General features: G+C 40.0%; 1 protein-coding gene across 3 annotated transcripts in view; it reads right to left on the bottom strand.

Moving 5' to 3' along the window:
• Window positions 1-21,655, bottom strand: part of fras1 (Fraser extracellular matrix complex subunit 1) — a 451,829-nt gene that overhangs the window by 3,275 nt on the left and 426,899 nt on the right. For all 3 annotated transcript variants that reach the window (XM_057831795.1, XM_057831797.1, XM_057831798.1), the window contains 15 exons: window positions 18,080-18,236; window positions 17,666-17,866; window positions 17,408-17,595; window positions 14,033-14,308; window positions 13,657-13,889; window positions 13,409-13,569; window positions 8,355-8,569; window positions 8,048-8,198; window positions 7,856-7,963; window positions 7,624-7,783; window positions 3,965-4,081; window positions 3,733-3,899; window positions 3,444-3,649; window positions 3,226-3,372; window positions 639-992 (listed from right to left, as the gene is read on the bottom strand). In XM_057831795.1, the coding sequence (XP_057687778.1) occupies window positions 639-992; window positions 3,226-3,372; window positions 3,444-3,649; window positions 3,733-3,899; window positions 3,965-4,081; window positions 7,624-7,783; window positions 7,856-7,963; window positions 8,048-8,198; window positions 8,355-8,569; window positions 13,409-13,569; window positions 13,657-13,889; window positions 14,033-14,308; window positions 17,408-17,595; window positions 17,666-17,866; window positions 18,080-18,236 (2,841 nt within the window). The remainder of the gene's footprint in view (window positions 1-638; window positions 993-3,225; window positions 3,373-3,443; window positions 3,650-3,732; window positions 3,900-3,964; window positions 4,082-7,623; window positions 7,784-7,855; window positions 7,964-8,047; window positions 8,199-8,354; window positions 8,570-13,408; window positions 13,570-13,656; window positions 13,890-14,032; window positions 14,309-17,407; window positions 17,596-17,665; window positions 17,867-18,079; window positions 18,237-21,655) is intronic.

The raw sequence follows: 21,655 nt of genomic DNA, 5'->3' as shown, positions 1-21,655 counted from the left end.
GTTTACATATGGCGGCCGCCACATTGACTGACAGACTAGCATCGTACATCGACATATTTACATAAAATAAATGCTAACTGCACGTTTTTTTTTTTTTTTTGCTTTTAACCAAGAATCGAGACTGTTTTACGTCCATATCTATAAAGAATTCAGGGATTTGACCATTTATTCACAAGAATTTTCACCGGAAAAGCTCTGTTTACATATGGTGGCTGCCACATTGACTGACAGACTAGCATTGTACTTTGACATATTTACGTAAAATAAATGCTAACTGCACGTTTTTTTTTCTTTCAACCAAGAATCAAGACTGTTTTATGTCGATATCTATAAAGAATGTAGGGATTTAAGCATTTATTCACAGGTATTTTTAAGGAAAAAAGCTCTTTGTCTGTGATTCCACTCGGTTAGCTTTGATGGCCACACCAACAGTGCAGGCCCCCTATTAATCGGCCCCACGCCCTGTGTCCCGTCAATCTCATTATGACGTCTATGATAAAATAATACTTCATTAAAAAATTGTTTTAAATTAGTGAGAAAAAAGTAGCAATTATGCATGTGAAAGTTTTAAAAGTAACATTTTGTAAGTTAATAACAGTGGCGATTTTCCAATTGTGTCATCGGGAAAGATGACTCACTTTAGCCTGGCGGTGGCATCGTCGGAACAGGAGGCAGGTGGCTAGTGCGGCCAAGACCAGCAGAGCTAGGGCGGCCACACCGCCGCCCACCGAGCGGCCCACATGGGCGTGGAAGGTTCCGCCGGTCCCCCTTTCTAGGCGCAGGGACTTCATGTTGGTGCCGTTCTTCACCTGGTCGCCCTCGTTGTCGTAGATGAGTGATTCGTCCAGGGTCAGCCGCCCGCTGCGGTCTACCAGGTCCCTCTTGGGGCGGCTGAGTTGGTAGGTGAGCGAGCGCTCAAACCTCAGGCTGGACCTTGTCTCAGGACTAATGACGTAGATCACCTGCAGGTACCACTGGTGTCCTGCCTCCACCTGACAGCAAACAAGAGTGAGTAGTTCCAGGACTTGAGTGATCAGAACTTAGATTAAATTTTTTTGAGGACTGACTCCATGACTCCAATGTCTGAATCTAGGCTAACGGTAAAGGGAGAAAACACCCAAAAAGGTCCCTGATAAATTCATCATAGAATGCACCATGATGGTGAAGTCAATTACATGCAATGACATTTTTCGGCCACCGGGAGGGCACTCCCCCCCTTCAATCTCAGCCTATGGTTTTACCCGAATAAAGGCTCCATTTTTATTAATTTTTGTTAGTCCCTGACTAAGAAGTCTTTTCAGTTATATTTAATTTCTTTATTTAGAAAATGTTGAGTGGTCTTAAGACAAACGTTTATTTTTTGCATTCCTGGTTAGTTAAGAGATTGTTAACAAGTTTGTATTTATTGTTTATTTTAATATAATTTAAGTTATGTTGACATATTGCAATTTAAATTTGCTAATAAAATCCAGACGTTAATTCTGGAAAGTCTCCAAATGTTCCTTAGGTAGTTTTTTAAAACAAAGGTTTGATTCGAACGGTGTGTCACCTGAACCATTAAATTTGAAAGTTAGTGTAAGTCACTACCGATTTATGTTGCATTGATCATTTAGCCTATCAATTAATCAGGTTCATATTTATGAGAACTGTAACCCTGACCCCCCGTTCACCATTCAATATGTTTGGTCTTACTAATGTCCTCTCCTCAGCAAAAAGTGTACATGCAGGTTATGCTACCATTGTTGAGAACAAACCTACGCCCTTAGTTTAACTATTTCTGTATTAATATTAGTAATCACTTTATAGTATCAATATTACTAATCACTTTATAGCGCTGTATAAATATAATGGAAAGTGTAAACATTTTGGAGTGCAGCCAATGACCTCTACTGTGACGCTGATGGACACAGAAATGATCCATCGCTGTAGCGGTACTTTTACAGTCACCTTTACATTTTGGGCTTTTGATTCACCAGTAGTTGTGCATAATTGTCACTACTGATTCATCCGAGGTCCCCCAGGGTAAGTTACACTCCCTGGAACCATGAATATTCTTGATTTGTTTGACAAATGTACAAACGAGCAACATAGTTCATTGGCACTCAAATACCACAAGATGGCAGCAAAGCACTATTTTTAGGACTAAAATGTCACACAATGGCAGCAAAGCATTACTTTTGTCCAAATTCAGCAACTTCGCCTTGTTACCAAGATGACACAAGATGAAGGCGGAGAACTTCTTTAAGTCTAGAAGTTTCTCCCCTCACATCAGCATAATTCTTTGGAACCAAAATGCTGCATGTTCACTTTGGTTGAGTTGACCTGAGTATGTGTCATTGGTGAAAATATGTTATGCATATGTACGTAATATGTAATACGTATGTGAATGCCAAACCACAAATACTGTCTCAAGCAGGGCCAAGAACCAAAAGTGGTGTTTGCCATTTGGCAAAATGGATTTTGCCATGTGGCATTTTTTTGCCATGTGGCAAAATGGATTTTGGCATTTTTTTACGTGTCAAAATTGATTTCGCCATGTGGCATTTTTTTTGCCATGGCAAAATTGATTTTGCCATTTGGCATTTTTTGTGCCATGTGGCCTGTTTTTTGCCATGGCAAAATTGATTTTGCCATGTGGCATTTTTTGTGCCATGTGGCATTTTTTTTGCCATGTCGCATTTTTTTGCCACATGGCAAAATCCATTTGGGCATTTTTTTTGCCATGTGGCAAAATTGATTGTGCCATGTGGCATTTAATTTGCCATGTGGCAAAATTACTTTGGCCATGTGGCATTTTTTTTTTTGCCATGTGGCATTTTTTTTTGCCACATGGCAACATCCATTTTAGCATTTTTTTTTTGCCATGTGGCAAAATTGATTTTGCCATATTGCATTTTTTTTGCCATGTGGCAAAATCCATTTTATCATTTTTTTGCCATGTGGCAAAATTGATTTTGCCATGTGGCATTTTTTTCCATGCGGCATTGATTTTGCCATGTGGCAAAAAAATGCCACATGGTAAAATCAATTAGGCAAAATAATGTGGAAAAAAATGCCACATGGCAATAAAAATGCCACATGGCAAAAAAAAATGCCACATGGCAAAATCCATTTTGCCACATGACAAATACCACTTTTGGTTCCCGCTGTCTCTCAATATTGGTAGGAACACTGTAGTTTAAGGACCGAAAATAGTACACAAGTGAGAAACGAGGCTCTACCAACCTTGTAAAGAGCATCAACTTTCATGGTAAAGCCATCCACGCCCGGCATGGCGGCTAAGGAATTCAACTCCGGCAGGTCTGAAGCAAAGTTGGCCTCGAAGGGGACGTCGTGGAAATATTTCTCGCATACATCCGGCTGCTTGCGATCCTGTTAATAGGGAGAATGAAGTGAGCAACATAGAACCTAGAGGTCTAGGAAGTCCAGGGCAGTGTCATTACCAGGAGCAGGAAGCGATGCTTGAGGTTTTTATTGGGCTGGATGCATCCGTACTGTGGACCCTCATTGTACAGGGTGCCCGTTGGATCGAAGAAGGGAACGTAGCCATCTCTACCTGTGCATAGGTAGACCTTCTCCAGCTGGAGTTTGTAGGCCGCGTTCAGGTTTTGTTCTGGGTTCCATAGAACGCGACCGTAGAGAGTCTGACCTGAAGGGACCAGCAAAGAGTTGTAATGCTTGTAACACTGAGTCAATCTTTGCTCCACTAGTGTTTTTCCATGTGTACCATACCCATGGAAAAGGCTCCCTTATAGTCCATCTCAGCCATTGAGACGTCAGTGCTGCCTGGATCCATCATGAAGACCTTTTCATTGTTACACAGCTGGAACTCTGTGTTCAAGGAGTAGACCACAGGGACCGGACGGTTGGTCTGCTGGAAAGCGATGGGCACAAGGAACCTGTGGCAAGTAGGGCATGAATAAGAACTGGAAAAGAATCAATGCTTGCTTCTCCAATAACTTACTTTTCTGGTGCGTGAGCTGTGCAGGAGAGGGGTTTATCCCCAGGATCAATCCAAGGTTGAGTGGGCTGAACCGTGCATGGGATCAGGAAGACGGTGTACTCCCCGGAATAATCTTTCCTGTAGGGAGCAAAACATGAACATGAATACAGAAACCCATGTATTATCACCACTTTAACTGCCTATGGATCATTGCACTTGCAAATAACTTTTGATCAGTTTCATTGAGGTAGAGTGCGCATCCAATCCACCGGTTGTACCACAAACAACCTTACATATTTAGATACAGTGGTACCTCTACATATGAATTTAATTTGTTCTAGGACCTGGTTTGTAATCAAAATGGTCGTATGTCGAGCGTGATTTTCCTGTTAGAGTACATTATAATTCGATTAATTTGTTACACACCCTAAAAACCTATGCTAAATCCTTAAAACAGTGGTATGAAAACATATCTGAACCTTTTGGAATTTCTCACATTTCTACCACATTACCATTAAATGTGATCTGATTTTTGTCAAAATCACACAAATGAAAATACAGTCTCTTTTAACTAAAACCACCCAAATATTTATAGGTTTTCATATTTTATTGATGATATTATGCAAACAATGATAGAATGTTGAAATATAAGCAAGTGAACCATCAAATTTAATATTTTGTGCCTCCCCCCCTTTGGCAGCAATAATCAGCCAGACGCTTCCTGTAGCTGTAGATCAGTCCGGCAAATCGATCAGGACTAATCTTGGCATATTCTTCTCTACAAAACAGCTGTAGTTCAGTCAGATTTCTGGGATGTCTGGCATGAACCACTGTCTTTAGGTCATGCCACAGCATCTCAATGGGGTTCAAGTCTGGACTTTGACTTGGCCACTCCAGAACGTGTATTTTGTTCTTCTGAAACCATTCTGAAGTTGATTTACTTCTGTGTTTTGGATCATTGTGTTGTTGCAGCATCCATCCTCCTTTTAGCATCAACTGTCTGACGGATGGCCTCAGGTTTTCCTGCAAAACATCCTGATAAACTTTTGAATTCATTCTTCCAATAATGATTGCAAGTTGTCCAGGCCCTGAGGTAGCAAAACAGCCCAAAATCGTGATGCTCCCTTTCCTATGCTTCACAGTGGGGATGTGGGGTTGATGTTGGTGAGCTGTTACATTTTTCCTCCACACATGATGTTGTGTGTTACTCCCAAACAATTCAACTTTGGTTTCATCAGTCCACAAAATATTTTGTCAAAACTGGAGTGTACAAGGATCTTTTTGCGGACAATAAACGAGCAACATTTTTTTTAGACAGCAGTGGCTTCCTTCCGTGGAGTCCTCCCATGAACACCGTTCTTGGCTATAGTTTTACATATAGTTGATGTGTGCACAGAGATTTTGGACTGTGCCAGTGATTTCTGTAAGTCTTTAGGAGACACTCTAGGGTTCTTTTTTTACCTCTCTGAGTATTCTGCGCTGAACTCTCGGTGTCACCTTTGGTGGACGGCCTCTATTTGGGAGAGAAGCAACAGTGCTAAACACTCTCCATTTGTAGACAACTTCTCTGACTGTCGATTGATGAACATCCAGACTTTTAGAGATGGTTTTGTATCCTTTCCCAGATCAAATCAACACTCCTTGATCGCAGGTCGTCAGACAGCTCTTTTAACCGAGCCATGATGCACATCAGACAATGTTTCTCAACAATACAATTCTTACCAGGTGTGTGTTTTATAGTGGGCAGGGTAGCTTTAAACCACTCATCAGTGATTGGGCACACATCTGACTTAAAATGTTTGGTAAAAATTGGTTTCAATTGCTCATTAAGTCTCTTTAGGCAGAGGATTCACTTACTTATTTTTCCCCCTTTTGTCATTGTTTTCATGCTATCCTCATTAAAATATGAAAACCTATAAATGTTTGGGTGGTTTTGGTTAAAGCAGACACTGGTTTTTTATCTGTGGGATTTTGACACATTTGATGGAGATTTTATGCTGAATTCCAAAAGGTTCAGATACTTTTTCAAACCACTGTAAATACTGCTGGTACAATTACAACAAGCAATTACACATATCAAAACAAATAAATTACAAAAACAATTCGGACTAATCATATTATAATAATTATAATTATGGAACGAATCTGGCTCTAAAGTGGTGGTTGTGTTTTGCATGCTGTTCCTGTACGCACCGTGTGACTGACGCTAGAGTTAGAGAGCTGCGTCAGAGTGGGAAGCTTTTACTTTGTCCTTTCATGTTCTGTTGTTGTTGGCGTCGGCTACAGCGGACAGTAGTCGTGTTGTGTTGCACAAGTTCTCAAACAAATGATTAAATACCTGACAAAGCTGGCGACTTCCTTGCCGATGTTACAACAATAATAATTGTCACCTTAACATTTAAAGATGGCAAATAGAGGTCGGAGGAGGATCGTCAGGATTGTAGACATATTCCAGCTGTACTGTCGAGCCAGTTCACTGACGCGCACAATACGCTAATTTTTTCCTATAATTTCCATCTTAATTTAAATGCTCAGTGTAACATTTTTCCTTTTTTCACCACCAATAGACTTCATAATGGTATTGACAGGTCATCAAGAGGAGCTATTCACAAACACACGCATGCAGCAATCTAACACCGGATTTAGATAGAAAAAGTACGAAAGCTGTACCACATATAAACAGGAAGGATTGTCTCAGGAGGGATTTGTTCGAGGAATCAAGGTAATTATTATATTTTTCGTACCATGCATGCATTTTGAAACGTGAAAAAAATAAATGGGAAAAATTAGCCGCCACTGTATTGGCATGATAGTTTGCAATATTTACATAAAATAAACGCTAACTGCACGTTTTTTTTTTTTCCTTTTAACAAAGAATCGAGACTTTTACGCCCATATCTATGAAGATTCGGGGATTTAAGCATTTATTCAAAAGAATTTTCACTGGAAAAGCTCTGTTTACATAAGGCGGCCGCTAGCTACATTCACTAACAGACTAGCAACATTCTTCGACATGTTTACATAAAATAAATGCTAACTGCACAGTTTTTTTTGTTGCTTTTAACCAAGAATTGAGACTGTTTTATGTCCATATCTATAAAGAATTCGGGGATTTAAGCATTTATTCACAAGAATTTTCACCAGAAAAGCTCTGTTTACAAAAGGCGGCCGCTAGCTACATTTACTAACAGACTAGCATTGTACTTTGACATATTTACATGAAACAAATGCTAACTGCACGTTTTGTTTTGCTTTTGACAAAGAATCGAGACTTTTATGTCCATATTTATGAAGAATTCAGGCATTTAAGCATTTATTTACAAGAATTTTCAATGAAAAAAAGCTCTTTGTGATTCCACTCGGTAAGCTTTGACGGCCTCGCCAACAATGCAGGCCCCCTACTTATCGGCCCCCCGCCCTGTTAATATATTATGAAGTTTATGCACCACCTGCACTAATCTTTTTGGGACCCATGTTGATTTCTCTCACAAGAAAATCCGCCATGCGTCCGTCTTGCAGGAAAACAATGAAATTGCTACGCTGTCATAAATCGTGGTATTTTAAGCATATCGTCATATGTCGAGACAAATGACAAGTCAAATTTTACGTTGGATGTCGAAAGGATCGTATGTCGATGCGATAGTATGTTGAGGTACCACTGTAGGGATCCGGAGGTTCACCTGCTGTAGGAACTGGTGGCTCGCCACAACTGGTAAGGAGAGTCAAAGGTCTGTGCGCTCCACATTAACTGGATGTCGAACTCAACGCCTCCCAGGTGGTCCGGTGCCATTAGGTGGGACTTGTGTCCAGGGAGAGTGTGGTGTTCTAGGACAAACTGTCCTAGAAGGTAGGAAAAAACAAATAATAGTCCTGCATCGGACAAAGCCAGGACCCTCAAGTTTTATTACCTACCTCTAAATTTAGCGTGAGTTTTAAATTCAATGACAAGCCGCCCATCCTCACGGATGTAGATTCTTATGATCTGGAGTCTGGCAGAGAGGACACTGTCAGTCTGGATACCTGGAAAAACAAAAAACAAAGATCAAGTCAGCGTGACACTACAATTGGCTGCAGCAGAACTAAAACTGATTGGAACTAGTCAACCTGTCCTCCATAGCACGGTGTCGTAGAAGAAGGAGAACTCCATCTCAGTGTGATGTTCCAGAGAAGCCCAACCTCGGGGAGCCGTCACATAGATGTAGGATACATAGAGCGGAACCTGAACTGTGAGGAAGGATTGAGCCGAGTCCCGGACCTGGAAGAGTAAGTATTTCTGTCTCCAAGTCCTCAACATCGTTTTTCACATTCAAGTTTTACTTTTGCAAACTAGTTTGAAAAATGTCTGGCAAGTTTTCAAAAACCTACAATAAAGCATGTTATCCATTCTTCCACAGGCAAAAGTAATGCTTACCTGAAAGTCGGCGGTGACGGAGCCGCCGCAGACATCAATGAGCTCTGTCATGTCATAGTAGGCGTCAAAAGTCCAGATGCAGCTCTTGAGATTGAGGTGTTTGTACAGCTGAATGCTTCTAGCCTCACGGACGTTAGGATTGAACTGATAAGGCCGGTCGTAGCCTGGACCCAGGGAAATGCTGTCGTAGGACACGTCGTCCAAGAAACCCGACTCTGCAGGGACAAGTTGGGAAAGAACGGGATTTATGACTTGACAGGTCTTGCCTTTTAAAGTGAGGATTTTCAAGGTAGGAGTTTTTTTTTGTCTTGCTAATCTGTGCCTCAGGTGTGGATCAAAAAGACATAAATTGAATTAGCCCACTGTAATTCTCACTGTCTTAATTTGACCAATGACTTAACTTGCTTGATTTACCAGTTTTTTCTTCCCTCCGACATATTTAAGGAGACAATAAGAAGAAAAGATAAATAAAATAAAAATAAATAAATGCCGAACAAAAATAAAAGAGTGCAAAAAATCTGTATTGAATAAAACTGTTTTCTGTTCCCCTTTTTGTGCTATAAGCCCCCACATTCAAAGTAATAACTACGGCGGCGTCCCAGTGCCACAGGACTCACCACAGGGGTTGAGCACCATGGATGGCGACACCCCTGGCAGGCGACCAACAAACCTGTAGGCAATTACCTCTTCAGAGGCAATTGCAATCAAGGCGCTCTCCCCAATAAATAAAAGGGAACAGACTTCGGCGGAGTAGAGTTGTGATAGCTACTCCAAGTGAGAGACGTGAGAGGCATTCCGCGGCGTTGCCATGATCCCCTAGGAGGGGATTTTTGGTTTTGTTTTGCTTTGTTGATGTTTCCTTTTGTTTTTCGAATAAAAGTGGGCCACACAACTGCCCAGCGTGTTGTAGCACCGGCCTGTCTGTCCGTGTACGTTTACACTACACCAGACATGTCCAAAGTCCGGCCCGGGGGCCAAATGCAGCCCGTGGTCAAATTTCATCTGGGCCCCAGCCTCTGTCATAAAATCAATAACGTCTGGCCCGCACACAGACTAAATAAATTGGTCAGTAGTACTGCTACCAGCGTATGTGGTGGCTTACACACTAAATGCTGCTCCTCATTTACCCACTAAGAGCAATATTACTCTTAGCAACATTGCCCCGTGTGACCTTTTACTCCCAATTTTCTAAAATGGCGACAATCAACAAAAAAAAAAAAAAAAAAAAAAAGAAAGAAAGTTGACCGTGACAGACGACACTTAAAGGATAGGTGGAAATTGGACTATTTCAATAAAATATGCAACAGCTGTGTCTGCCTCATTTGCAAAGAGACAGTCGCTGTTTTTAAAGAGTTCAATGTATGGCGATTTTACCAAACAAGACACGCTGACATGTACCACAAGATTACAGGTAAGATACGTAGCAAGAAATTAAAGCAGCTTGAAGCTAGTTTAATGTTACAGCAGCAGTGTTTCGCAAGAGCCCGAGCGTCGAAAGTTTAGCCACAAAGGCTTGTTGCAAGATTGTTGAAATTATTTATCAAAAAAAATAAATAAATAAATAAAGCAAATGTGACACACATAATGGCTCGCTAAAATTTGCTTAAATATATTGTTCAACATAAAGGACGTCAGCCAAGGTCGGCCCCCCACATGTTTACCACACCAAATCTGGCCCCCTTTGCAAAATGTTTGGACACCCCTGCACTACACAAAGAAACACTTTTTCTCATAAGACTAGATAAGATACATTTTATTCTCTCCATTAGGAGCTTTTTCCGGGATACAGTCCAGTTGCAGTTTGCAGGATAAGGATTTTTAATAAGGATACGTTTACATTAGAGGTCGACCAATATATCGGCGGGCTTATAAATTGGGCCAATATATGGACTTTTTTCTGCCATCAGCCAGTTAACCTAAAAAAATTGCCACTATTAAAGGATTTTGATCAGGCATCTGTGTGGGCAACTGTGGCCGCTGCTGACTGACGGTAGGACCCCAGAAGGACCCTCCAGCAGCTTGGAGGCAAGCTGCTACAGGAAGCTTCAGGCTTGCCTGTTTTGTAAATATTGTGAGATTTTTATTTTATCTTACGTTAAAGAATACAGTATGCATGGTTGGTTTACCCCTTAAGGTGTTTACTGAATGAGCCTTACACTCTAAATAAAACTCGTAGCGTTAGCATAGCATTCAAGCAAGGGCGTAGATTTGCATATGGACAATGGGGACAAAACACTAACAACTTTTCAGGATGCTCAAATTGTCCCCACCAACTTTTAAGCAACCTTATTTGCATTGTATGTGTTCAGTTATATAGGCCATTTAGATTGTCTTCCCATATGTTGCAACGATAGAATTGACCCTACCATTGAATTATTTTCATTATTTTTAGACTTATATTTACCCCTTTTTCACTTGCTGAATGAGCCAGTCCATGTTTTCCTCCTCAAACGCACGTTTGATTGGCTGATAACCTGACCCCCACCTCCCACGCACACACTCTCACGGTACAAAATTACATTACATGTCGACATGCCGCCTCCTCCGCCCGCTTCGAAGAGGAGGGATATTACAATTTATTTATTTTTTTTTCGGCCAGCAGTCGCTGTAACTATTTCTAAAAGTCTTTGTTGCGAAGGAAGGAAACGCACCACTAATTTTGCTACTGAAAGTCTGACCTGCATCACAGTTTAGCATTACCATTACATTAAACTGTGTGAACCTGCCAACCTGAGTAGGAAGCTGCTTCAGGGGAAGTGTCCTCCTGTATGTGTATTCTACTATGTTAACGTTAATTAAACTGAGAAATACAGTGAACTTCACTCAGCTGTAAGAAATGTAATGAACCAAGGTTTACCCCGTTTTTCCCAGTTTTCATTTTTATTTTGCTTATGTGGTCTTAAAGCAGCCCAAAGGAGCTTTCATTTTTTTGTTGAGTTTGACTGTGCTTGTGGACAAAAGCAGTAGTGTTTTTCCTTAAGGAAGGCTGCATTTTTATTTATTTTACTTACTTACTTCCCTGACTAAGGAGTTTTTTTTGTTCTATTTAATTTATTTTGACAGACAATAATTTATTTAGACAGACAATTTTGAGTGGTATTAAGATAAATGCTTAATTTTTGCATTCCTGGATTGTTAAGAGATGATTAACATTTTTTTATTTCTTTGTATGTTAATACTAGGGCTGTCAAACTATTAAAATTTTTATTCGAGTTAATTACAGCTTAAAAATTAATTAATAGTAATAAATCGCAATTCAAACCATCTATAAAATATGCCATATTTTTCTGTAAATTATTGTTGGAATGGAAAGATAAGACACAAGACGGATATATACATTCAACATACGGTACATAAGTACTGTATTTGTTTATTATAACAATAAATCAACAAGATGGCATTAACATTAATAACATTCTCTTAAAGCGATCCAAGGATAGAAAGACTTGTAGTTCTTAAAAAAGCGATCCATGGATAGAAAGACTTGTAGTTCTTAAAAGATAAATGTTAGTACAAGTTATAGAAATTTTATATTAAAACCCCTCTTAATGTTTTCGTTTTATTAACATTTGTAAAATTTTCAATCAAAAAATAAACTAGTAGCTCGCCATTGTTGATGTCGATAATTACACCATGCTCACTCATGGTACTAACCCATAAAATCAGTTGGACCCCAGCGCCAGCAGAGGGCGCCAAACACCAAAAAACAAGTAACAAGCGGACATTACACTGTAGTCATTTTAGTCTGTTTGAGAGGGGCATGTACGTTAATTGCGTCAAATATTTTAACGTGATTAATTTAAAAAATTAATTACCGCCCGTTAACGCGATAATTTTGACAGCCCTAGTTAATACACAAATATGTGTTCAAATATTTAAATTTAAGTATGCTATTAAAATCCAGACATTTATTCTGGAATTTTTAAAAAATGTTTCTTAAGTAGTGTTTGAGGTTTGAATCAGTGTAAATCTACTAGAAATAAGTGAAATTATCTGCCAGTGCTTTAAGTAAATTTTACTCAGATTTCTTGAAATAAGAAAAATAGCTATCTGAAAATAAGCGTAAAAGATTTATTTTAAGCAAAAACCTTCTATAGTAATCTTGAATTTTAAAAAAATTAATAAATGAATAAATAAATAAATAAATAAATAAAAAAACGGTTTGTCAGAAATGTCCTTAATTCAAGACTTTATTTGAAAGCATTCTTTTCTTAATTTAGGGGGAAAATTACTGGCTTTTAGATTTTTGGGCTTGATAAGAACAAATGGTAATATTTACTAAAAGTAAGTGGAAGAATCTGGCACATTAATCTGTTAACTGGCCTTTAAAACTCAAAACAAGATGAAGAAAAATTATTCGACTAGATTTAAGAAAAACTATCAGATTAACACGTTAAACTGTAAATTAGCAGTGTGAAAGTTAGTATAAGTTAATAAAGATTTATTTTTGCATTAATTATTTAGCCTATCAATTGATTAGATTCTTATTGGTGAGAAAGGTAGCCTTGACCCCGTTCACCAAATCTGTTTGAGTTTATTAATGTCCCGTCCCCAGCAAAAAGTGTACATGCAGGTTGTGGTGTTATATCGTCCCTAGCAAGATTGAGACCAAACCTACGCCCTTGCATACAAGTTACCTTTAGCTTCCTCCATCTTTACCATCCTCTTGAAATGTCAATTGTTTACATCTCATGGTGACGTCCTGGTGGGTTTAATTATTTGAAAATAATGTACTGTCCTTGCTGAGTGTGTATAATCAAAAAAAGAAGTGCTGTGTTCATTGGTTTGGTAGCACTAGACCAAATTAATCCTTTAAATCCCAGGGAAACATTGTAAATTTGAAGCTATTGAAGTTTTTTTTTTTTTTTTTTTTTTTTTAATTGCCTTTCATAATCTATGTGTTTAAAAAAAAAATCAGCCCTCAAATATCGGCTTACAAAATCAGCATTGGCTATCGGCTAGCAGCTGAAAATTGTTTTAGAGATCAGTATCGGCATCGGTCTTTGAAAATCCCATATCGGTCAACCTCTACTTTACATTACAACAACATTTACCTGAGATACCCTGCAGGTCTTTTAGGGTGACCAGATTGGAACAGACATGCTGCTGCCGGTAGATGGACTCGGACAGCAGAAAGTGGAGGTTGTGAAGCGGCATTGTGGAGACCAGGGGGAGCATGCCGTCCTGGTGGGGGATTTGCACTGAAATGTGGATCCTGAATGGGTGTACACAAGTTGACATTTGTCATTCTACAACAGGGGTGGGCAAAATACAGCCTTTAAAACAGAAACTTCTGTCCCACCGGTTGGGGTGTTCTTTGTGTTTTACGTCCAGATACTTGAGCGTGGCGATGAAGGACTGAGCTTGGAATCCTCGCGCAGTGCCAGTAGTAACAGGTGTGTGGCAAATGGAGCCCTCAGTTCCCACGGTGGCGATGTTGCTCCGCAGGGGTGTTCCCAGGTGACCTGCCTTGTCGCGGGCTTGCGCCACACAGCGCACGTGGAAGCGGCGGCTGAAGTAGATGCTGTCCAGAACCTGAGAACACGAGTGCCTTATACTTACTGGATAGAGGAAGCGATGTACAGATATCAAAATTCTATTCTACCAATGCCAGAAATGCCAGTTTTTTTGGTGTAAAATAATAAGACCAAGAGATGTCATTTGAAGGGCGACCTCACCATGTGATTGACCCCTGTGTACGGTGTCGTGTCAGTCACTGTCTCAAAGGGTGAGCGTGCCCCATTTGTGTCAGTGGGTGTGGCAACCTCCCAGGAGAAGTGGACCTGGGTTTGGTTGATGCCTGCCTCATCGCAGCGTTCCTTCATCAGCGGGTACTTGGGGTAGTGTGGGTCGCAGGGCGTGACACACACCAGGGGGTAACCCGGAGAGGGCGTCTTTTTGCTGCCCTCTTTGGTCACCTCGTGGACATGGTCGTAGTCAGCCAAGGAGACCACCTGAGAGAACGTGGAGTGAATTGGTAGGTTGCTTTTAGCTGGTCAATGCCGACCTCTTATGTTGATTAAATTGATGGTTTGGTTGAACATTTGAACAACAAATAGTGTAGTCACTTTTTTGGAGGACGTCAATAGCCCGTGTTCTTTTTATTTGCTCAAAAAGAGATTATGAATTATTTTGTGTCTATACATTGCAAATTTACACCTATCTACTACTGTTACCTCGGCTAAACCAGGGTTTTCACAGTATAGGTAGTCCCTGGGTTACAAACGACTTTCGTTTCCACGCTGACGATGCACCTGAATTTCTGCGCAAGTCGGAATTAACCCTTTAAGTAATCCCTAAATACCCACTAAACCTCAAAATAACTATCCAAAAACATGTATTATAAATCATTGTATTGTCTTCACCAAGATGTTGGAGCTACAGTGGTATGAAAAAGTATCTGAACCTTTTGGAATTGATCACATTTCTGCATAAAATCATCAAATGTGATCTGATCTATGTCAAAATCACACAGATGAAAATACAGTGCGTTAACTAAAACCACCCAAACATTGATAGTTTTTCATAATTTAATGAGGCTAGCATGCAAACAATGACAGTAGGGGGAAAAATAAGTAAGTGAACCCTTTGCCTGAGGAGACTTAAAGAGCAATGGCGTACCGCAAGCAACACGTCACTTCCGCCCATTAATATTCATGACATTAGCTACTGTTGCTAAGTAAGGACAAGCCACCGTTTGTCCCTAATAGGAAATTAATGGAAATCATGTATGAAGGAGATGTTTACAGAGTTAAACCTACCAATTCTCTCCGAAAATGATGTGCCTGGTGCCAAATTCAATGGCAAAGATGTGGAAGAACATAAAAATGTTCAGTTAAAGAGATGGCTTTAGTGTCGAGGGCTGAAAAAGACGAAAAAAAACGAGCCGACCTAAGCATAGCTTTAGCTTTTTTATCGACGCAACTGACAATGACATTCTCCTGTTTCAACAAGCTAACTTTTACCATCAGCCCTGTCTTTCTTATATATCCTCTGGTTGTCCTACGTCTCTTACCGTTCTTGGGGGTAATTTAATTAGCTTTGTGTAGTGATCGCAAATGCTACTCAGTGACAGCCAACGATCACTTTTAATTTTTTCATTGATAACACATCTTAATCCTATAATTTATTTACACTTCCCCCTTACTATAGTTGTTTATATATATATATATATATATATATATATATATATATATATATATATATATATATATATATATATATATACAGAAACGGTAACAGTGGCAGTCAGATACCATTGTAATTCTTTTCAGGTCATTCATTGTCAGACAGAAGCAGTACGGCACAACGTTACGCTAAAAAAATAAGTTAAAAATATAAAAATGGCTTACCTCTTTGTTCTCTAAAAGACCATGCCAACCCAACATAATGTTTACTGCATATGAAACGTGAATGGATTCGCCGAGCTGGTGTTAAAGTCCGCGCAAGTTGATTCGGTCTTCACATTTTTTCCTCTCGAGTTTTTGGTTTCCGGAAACATATGAAGAAAACATCCTTCATGTGTCGTAATGTCTAGAGTCGTTTCTACAAGTTCCAAAAAAGCAATGCGTGATCGGCATGTTCGTTTTTGAAAGATTACCGGAGAAAAGTAGCACTTTTTACGTTGGGTCTATGCGAGGGCGGGTCTATAATGTCCCACTTCGGCTTTACTTCCGCTTTACGATGCGACGTTACGGTCTAAAAATAGCCTGCGTGCGGTACGCCATTGAAACCATTTGTTTAAACTAGCTGCCCTGCCCACAATAAAACACACACCTGGTAAGAAATGTCTTGATGAGAAGCACAGTCTTATATGCATCATGGCTCGGTCGAAAGAGCTGTGTGAAGATCTGCGATCAAGGATTTTTGATTATATAAAGCTGGGAAAGGATGCAAAACCATCTCTAAAAGTCTGGATGTTCTTAAATTGACTACAAATGGAAAGAGTTTGGCACTGCTGCTTCTTTACCAAGGAGTGGCCGTTCACCAAAGATGACGTTAAGAGTTCAGCGCAGAATACTCAGAGAGGTAAAAAAAGAACCGTAGAGTGTCTGCTAAAGACTCACAGAAATCACTGGCACAGTCTAATATCTCTTTGCACACATCAACTATATGTAAAACTATGGACAAGAAAGGTGTTCATGGGAGGACACCGCTGAGGAAGCCAGTGCTGTCTAAAAAAACATTGTTGCTTGTTTAATGTTCGCAAAAAGGCACTTGGACACTCAATAGAAGTTGTGGCAAAATATTTTTTGGACTGATGAAACCGAAGTTGAATTGTTTAGGAGTAACACACAACGTCATGTGCGGAAGAAAAATGGAACAGCTCACCAACTTAAAACACCTCATCCCCACCATGAAGCATGGTGGAGGAAGTATCATGATTTAGGGCTGTTTTGCTACCTCAGGGCATGGACAACTTGCAATCATTATTGGAAGAATGCAAACGTTTATCAGGATGTTTTGCAGGAAAACCTGAGGCCGTCTGTCAGACAGGTTGAGCTAAAAAGAGGATGGATGCTGCAACAAGACAATGATCCAAAACACAGAAGTAAATCAACTTCAGAATGGTTTCGAATGAACAAAATACACGTTATGGAGTGGCCTAATCAAAGTCCATACTTGAACACTACTGAGATGCTGTGGCATGGCCTAAAGACATAGATTAATGCCAGACATCCCAGGACTGAACTACAGCAGTTTTGTAGAGAAGAATGGTCCTGATCAATGTGCCAGACTGGTCTGCAACTACAGGAAGCGTCTGGTTGAAGCTATTGCTGCGTATTTCCCCTTGTTGTCATTGTTTGCATACTATTGTCATTAAAATAAGAAAACCTATAAATGTTAGGGTGGTTTTAGTTAACACAGACACTGTATTTTCATCTGTGTGATTTTGACAAAGATCAGATCACATTTGATGGTGATTTTTTGCAGAAATGTGAGAAATTCCAAAAGGTTCAGATACTTTTTCATACCACTGTAAGTCGGGTACCTCGTAACCCGGGGACTGCCTGTATAATGTTACACTATGACAACACCGCTGCTTTCCTTACAATAGGTGGAGCCGGTAGAATGAGACTCCCAGCGGCTTCTTGGTCCAAAATAGTGACGGTTGCTGTGGTGATCTCGCCCAGCACCGCTTCCACGGGATCATCAGGGCCGAGAACTAATGAGAAGGATTCATGCCATTCCCTGTCCTCGTTGGACACGATCTCCACCTTGAAGAGGACGTGGTCCATACCTGAAGGGATCCGACACGTGAAGAACAAGTGGGAAATGTTCTGGTTTTGTTGGCGGATCTTAAAACTCACCAGGAGTGAATTTTAGGACTCGGCTCTTGGGGTTGTAGTCCACGCCGGACTGGGCCGAGCCGTCTCGTGTGCTGCAGCGGATCTTGGAGGTTCGGTCCAGATCACCACGCCGGATCACTTTAACGTTGAGAACCTCAACACCGTCTGGACCGGGAGGCTCTCGGACCTGATAGGACGCCTGCTCCAACTCAATTGTTGGAGCTTTAAAACACATTTTTAAAAAGTGTGAAAAGAGGCAAAGCACTGTTGTTCACCGTCAAAACATTTAGCCGCATTTTTCTTCCTGTAGGTTCTCTGGATTCTCCTTGAATTTAGGTCTCAAGTGTCATAATCCAGTTGTTTCTCAGAAGGGCTGTGCTCCTTTTGAGGCATATTTTATAGAAAAGGCTGTCCTTTAAAGGTTTTCTTACTTACCGTCTTCGTCGTTGGTAATGGTGACGGTGACTACATCCCTCTCTCCGATCATGGCGCCGCTCCAGTGGTCACCCGTCGGGGTGCCGAGGTGAACCTGGAACTCTTCTTCGGGCTCGAACACAGAGTCGTCGTTGATGTGAACCGTGCAGTTCTTCACCTAACGTGCGCATGCACACGTGAGTCCACAATTACATGCCGTGGAATGAAATAGTTTACGCGACCCTGTTGAAATATCAGGTTTTCGCAATTTAAAAAAATATAATATCAAATAATAAATACTGAAGAAAAAAATGTGTCACATTTATACATTCTTTCTTGGTTGTTCTTGTTGTTCTTAATGTTATTCTTAAGACTGTTAATATTATTACAGCTACCTGCAGTGACGTGCGGTGAGGTTCATGGTTGGTGAGGCACTGACTCCTTTATTGTCAGATTTCCAAATATATAAACCAAAAAGGGCAGCTTATTCAATTGGCTACTGGTTATTTCATATCTCATCAGCATTCTTCACAAAACACGCACACACGGTACATATTATCGATACGTAAAAGTAAGAAAATAACATGCATTTGCTCTACACCCTGGTGTACAAAACCACAGAATTCAATTCTGACCTTTAGTGAAATATTCAGTTGTTTTTAAAACTTTTAATTCTGAAACTTTAATCAATTTATTACATATTGCTAAACAAAAAGTGTGAAAAGAAAAACAAAGAATTAGAATTACTTTTTAAATATTCTATTGTATTTTTCTTGGTCTAAGCTCTTTTTTTTTTTTTTTTTTTTTTTAAATAAGATTGAAATGAAAACTATTTGTGGTCTTGCGCCTGTCCTTCACCACAAAAACCGGCGTTACTTTGGAAGGGCATAGGTTTGGTCTCAACATTCGTAGGGACGATATAACAGCATAACCTGCATGTAGGTACACTTTTTGCTGGGGACGGGACATTAATTAGACCAAACAGATTGGACGAAGGGGGCAAAGGGCCACATTTCTCATGTATATGAACCTAATTAATTAATAGGCAAAATGATCAATGCAAAATAAATCCTTATCTACTGATAATAACTTTTACGTGCATTGGTTCAGATGATACTGTTCGATTCAAACCTTTGTTTTCAAAAAATACTAAAGAAACATTTTGAAAACTTCCTGAATAAATGTCTGGTTTTTATTAGCAAACATAAACATAGTGAAAATAATTCACTTAATAATGGTAGGGTCAATTCTATCCTTACAACATATGGAACTATTGAAAGATCTAAATTCTCTATATAACTGAACATTGTATCATGCAAAAAAGGTAAGGTTGCTTAAAAGTTGGTAGGGACAATTTTAGCATGCTGAAAAGTTGGTAGTGTTATGTCCCTCCCGTCCCTATGCAAACCTACGCCCTTTTAGTAAAAGTCCTCCTTATTTTCCTTTACTTTAAAAAAAATCTCTCCGCCTGGAGAGGATTGCTTCAATTAGATCGTTCTGTGTTCTATTTGACAAGCCAGAAAACACAGTGTATGTGTCCAAATGTCTAGCTAACCTTTCATCTTTCGCAGCAAAACCATGTAATCGTTCTACATATATGCCATGTTTAGAAGAGCTACACGCTCATCGTTACCACGAAATGTTAACTCCTGTTTAGCTAGGATGCAGGTTGCATTAATGAGGTCTTTCAAACTCTTTTATTACCTTAGCTTTGAGGATGCTACCGTTGAGCTTCCGCTGTTCGTCAAAGCCAAATCGATCCTTGAGCTTCCAAAAGTTTTTAAAGCAAACAGGCTTTGAATGTGAGTGGTCGAGCTCTCATGTTTGCTGAGGCTTCGTGGTAGTTTTTTAATGTCACAATATCTCGTGTTAGTCCAGACATTGGCACAAGTTGAGAAGAAAAGGCAGGGAAAGCAGCAAAGGCGATTTTTCAAAGGACAGCCACATTGCCAGTCTTTTCGGGTGTACCAGTCCGTTTGAAAAGCGCGAGTAATCCTCTGTCCCGTAGTTTGAAGCAAAACTTTTAGCTCCGGCGTTGTGTTAACCGCGTCCACTTTTAACGGAAAGTCCAGTTTCACGTACGCCCCCTTGCAGTGCGGCAGAGTACTATCTGCCGCAACCTGCGCCTTTTCACTGCGGTTTTATTTCCCATCAGCAAAACTAAATATGTGGCTAACAAACATTAAACTTTAAGGGTTAAAGACATTAGCCAGACTGAGGAAAATCAGGTCAAATAAACGTATCTGGAAACATTATAATGGCGACATGCAGATGTACGGCAACCAGCACGCTCCAATTCCATGTATCAACCCAGTTTGTTAAGGATTGCGCAATCAGAGGTGAGGCTTTACTCGGTGCTGCCGCACCTCTCGTTTCATTTCTTTATTTGAACAGGAAATGGGCAAATTCAGCGATTTTGACTATAGAAAATGTTTGAAATGAGTCATACATAAAGAGCAATGGACAAATATTAATATAAATTTGATGCTATAATTATTTTTTTGTCATGATGACAGGTGAGGCTCTGCCTCACCTGACCGCACGTCACTGGCTACCTGATATATTCAAAATACTCAACAGTACTCAATTTTCAAGTACGATGACTGTGTTGGATTTTAATAAAGATTAAGAGCTGTTTATTTATTCCAATGGGGAAATTCCAATTTTTCTGTCAGTTCATCTGCCATTTGCTCTAGAATAGTGGTTCTTAACCTTGCTAAAGGTACCAACCCCCACGGGTTTCACATGTGCATTCAGCAAACACTTCAGAATAGATAACAAAGCAAATTCGAATAAAAAAAATCAAAACCTGATAAATCGAAGCTAATAACTAAGCGAATTCTTCTCCACATTTTAAAAGTGTTTTAAAATAGGTCAAAATTTTAGTCCACGCTGACCGTAGGTCTGTTGTACTTCTTCATACCCAGTGCGAGCAAACCAGTTTCTCATCTCATTTAGGTTGAGGGCTAGCAGTTGAAAAAAATGGAATACAGCCAGTAAATTGGAGGCAACCAGTCCAAAACCTGTTTTAAAACACCACTTTACCTAGATTTAGTCAGTGTACGAAAATAGGGCCCTTAGCCGAACCCCTTAAACTTACTCACAGAACCCCTGGGCTTAGATTGAACCCAGGTTAAGAACCTCTGCTCAAGAAATATAAAGCATGATGGCTGTGGATGTGGATCTTCTGTATCCCTCTGTCCTGTAGAGAGTAGTGCCCACCACCATTGTTTCTTTGGTCCATCAAGATGTTATGAAATAGATGATCTGTGTTTAGGATGGTGAATCCATTGGTGGGAGGAGAGGGTCACATGCTCTAAATGTCTCGTGTGCGTGCGCATGCGCATGAGAGGGATAGTGAGAGAGAGACTCGTATATTGCTCCATGGAAGCTCAAGTAAACTCATTTTCTTTTTCAAAGCAGAAAAAGGAGCCATTAAAACCACTGGATTGAGATTAGCAATCTTAAATCTCAAGTATGACTCCAATTATTCTGTCTCACGTATTTCTCCTAGTGAATTTTAGGATAAACATCTTAGAAACATTTTAGATAAAATAGAAACTACAACAACGCTAAGATGAGAACCTCTAATTTGTC

This window comes from Corythoichthys intestinalis, chromosome 3, assembly GCF_030265065.1.
Source record: "Corythoichthys intestinalis isolate RoL2023-P3 chromosome 3, ASM3026506v1, whole genome shotgun sequence".
Lineage (NCBI taxonomy): Eukaryota > Metazoa > Chordata > Actinopteri > Syngnathiformes > Syngnathidae > Corythoichthys > Corythoichthys intestinalis.
This window is presented reverse-complemented; position numbering and strand designations above follow the sequence as displayed.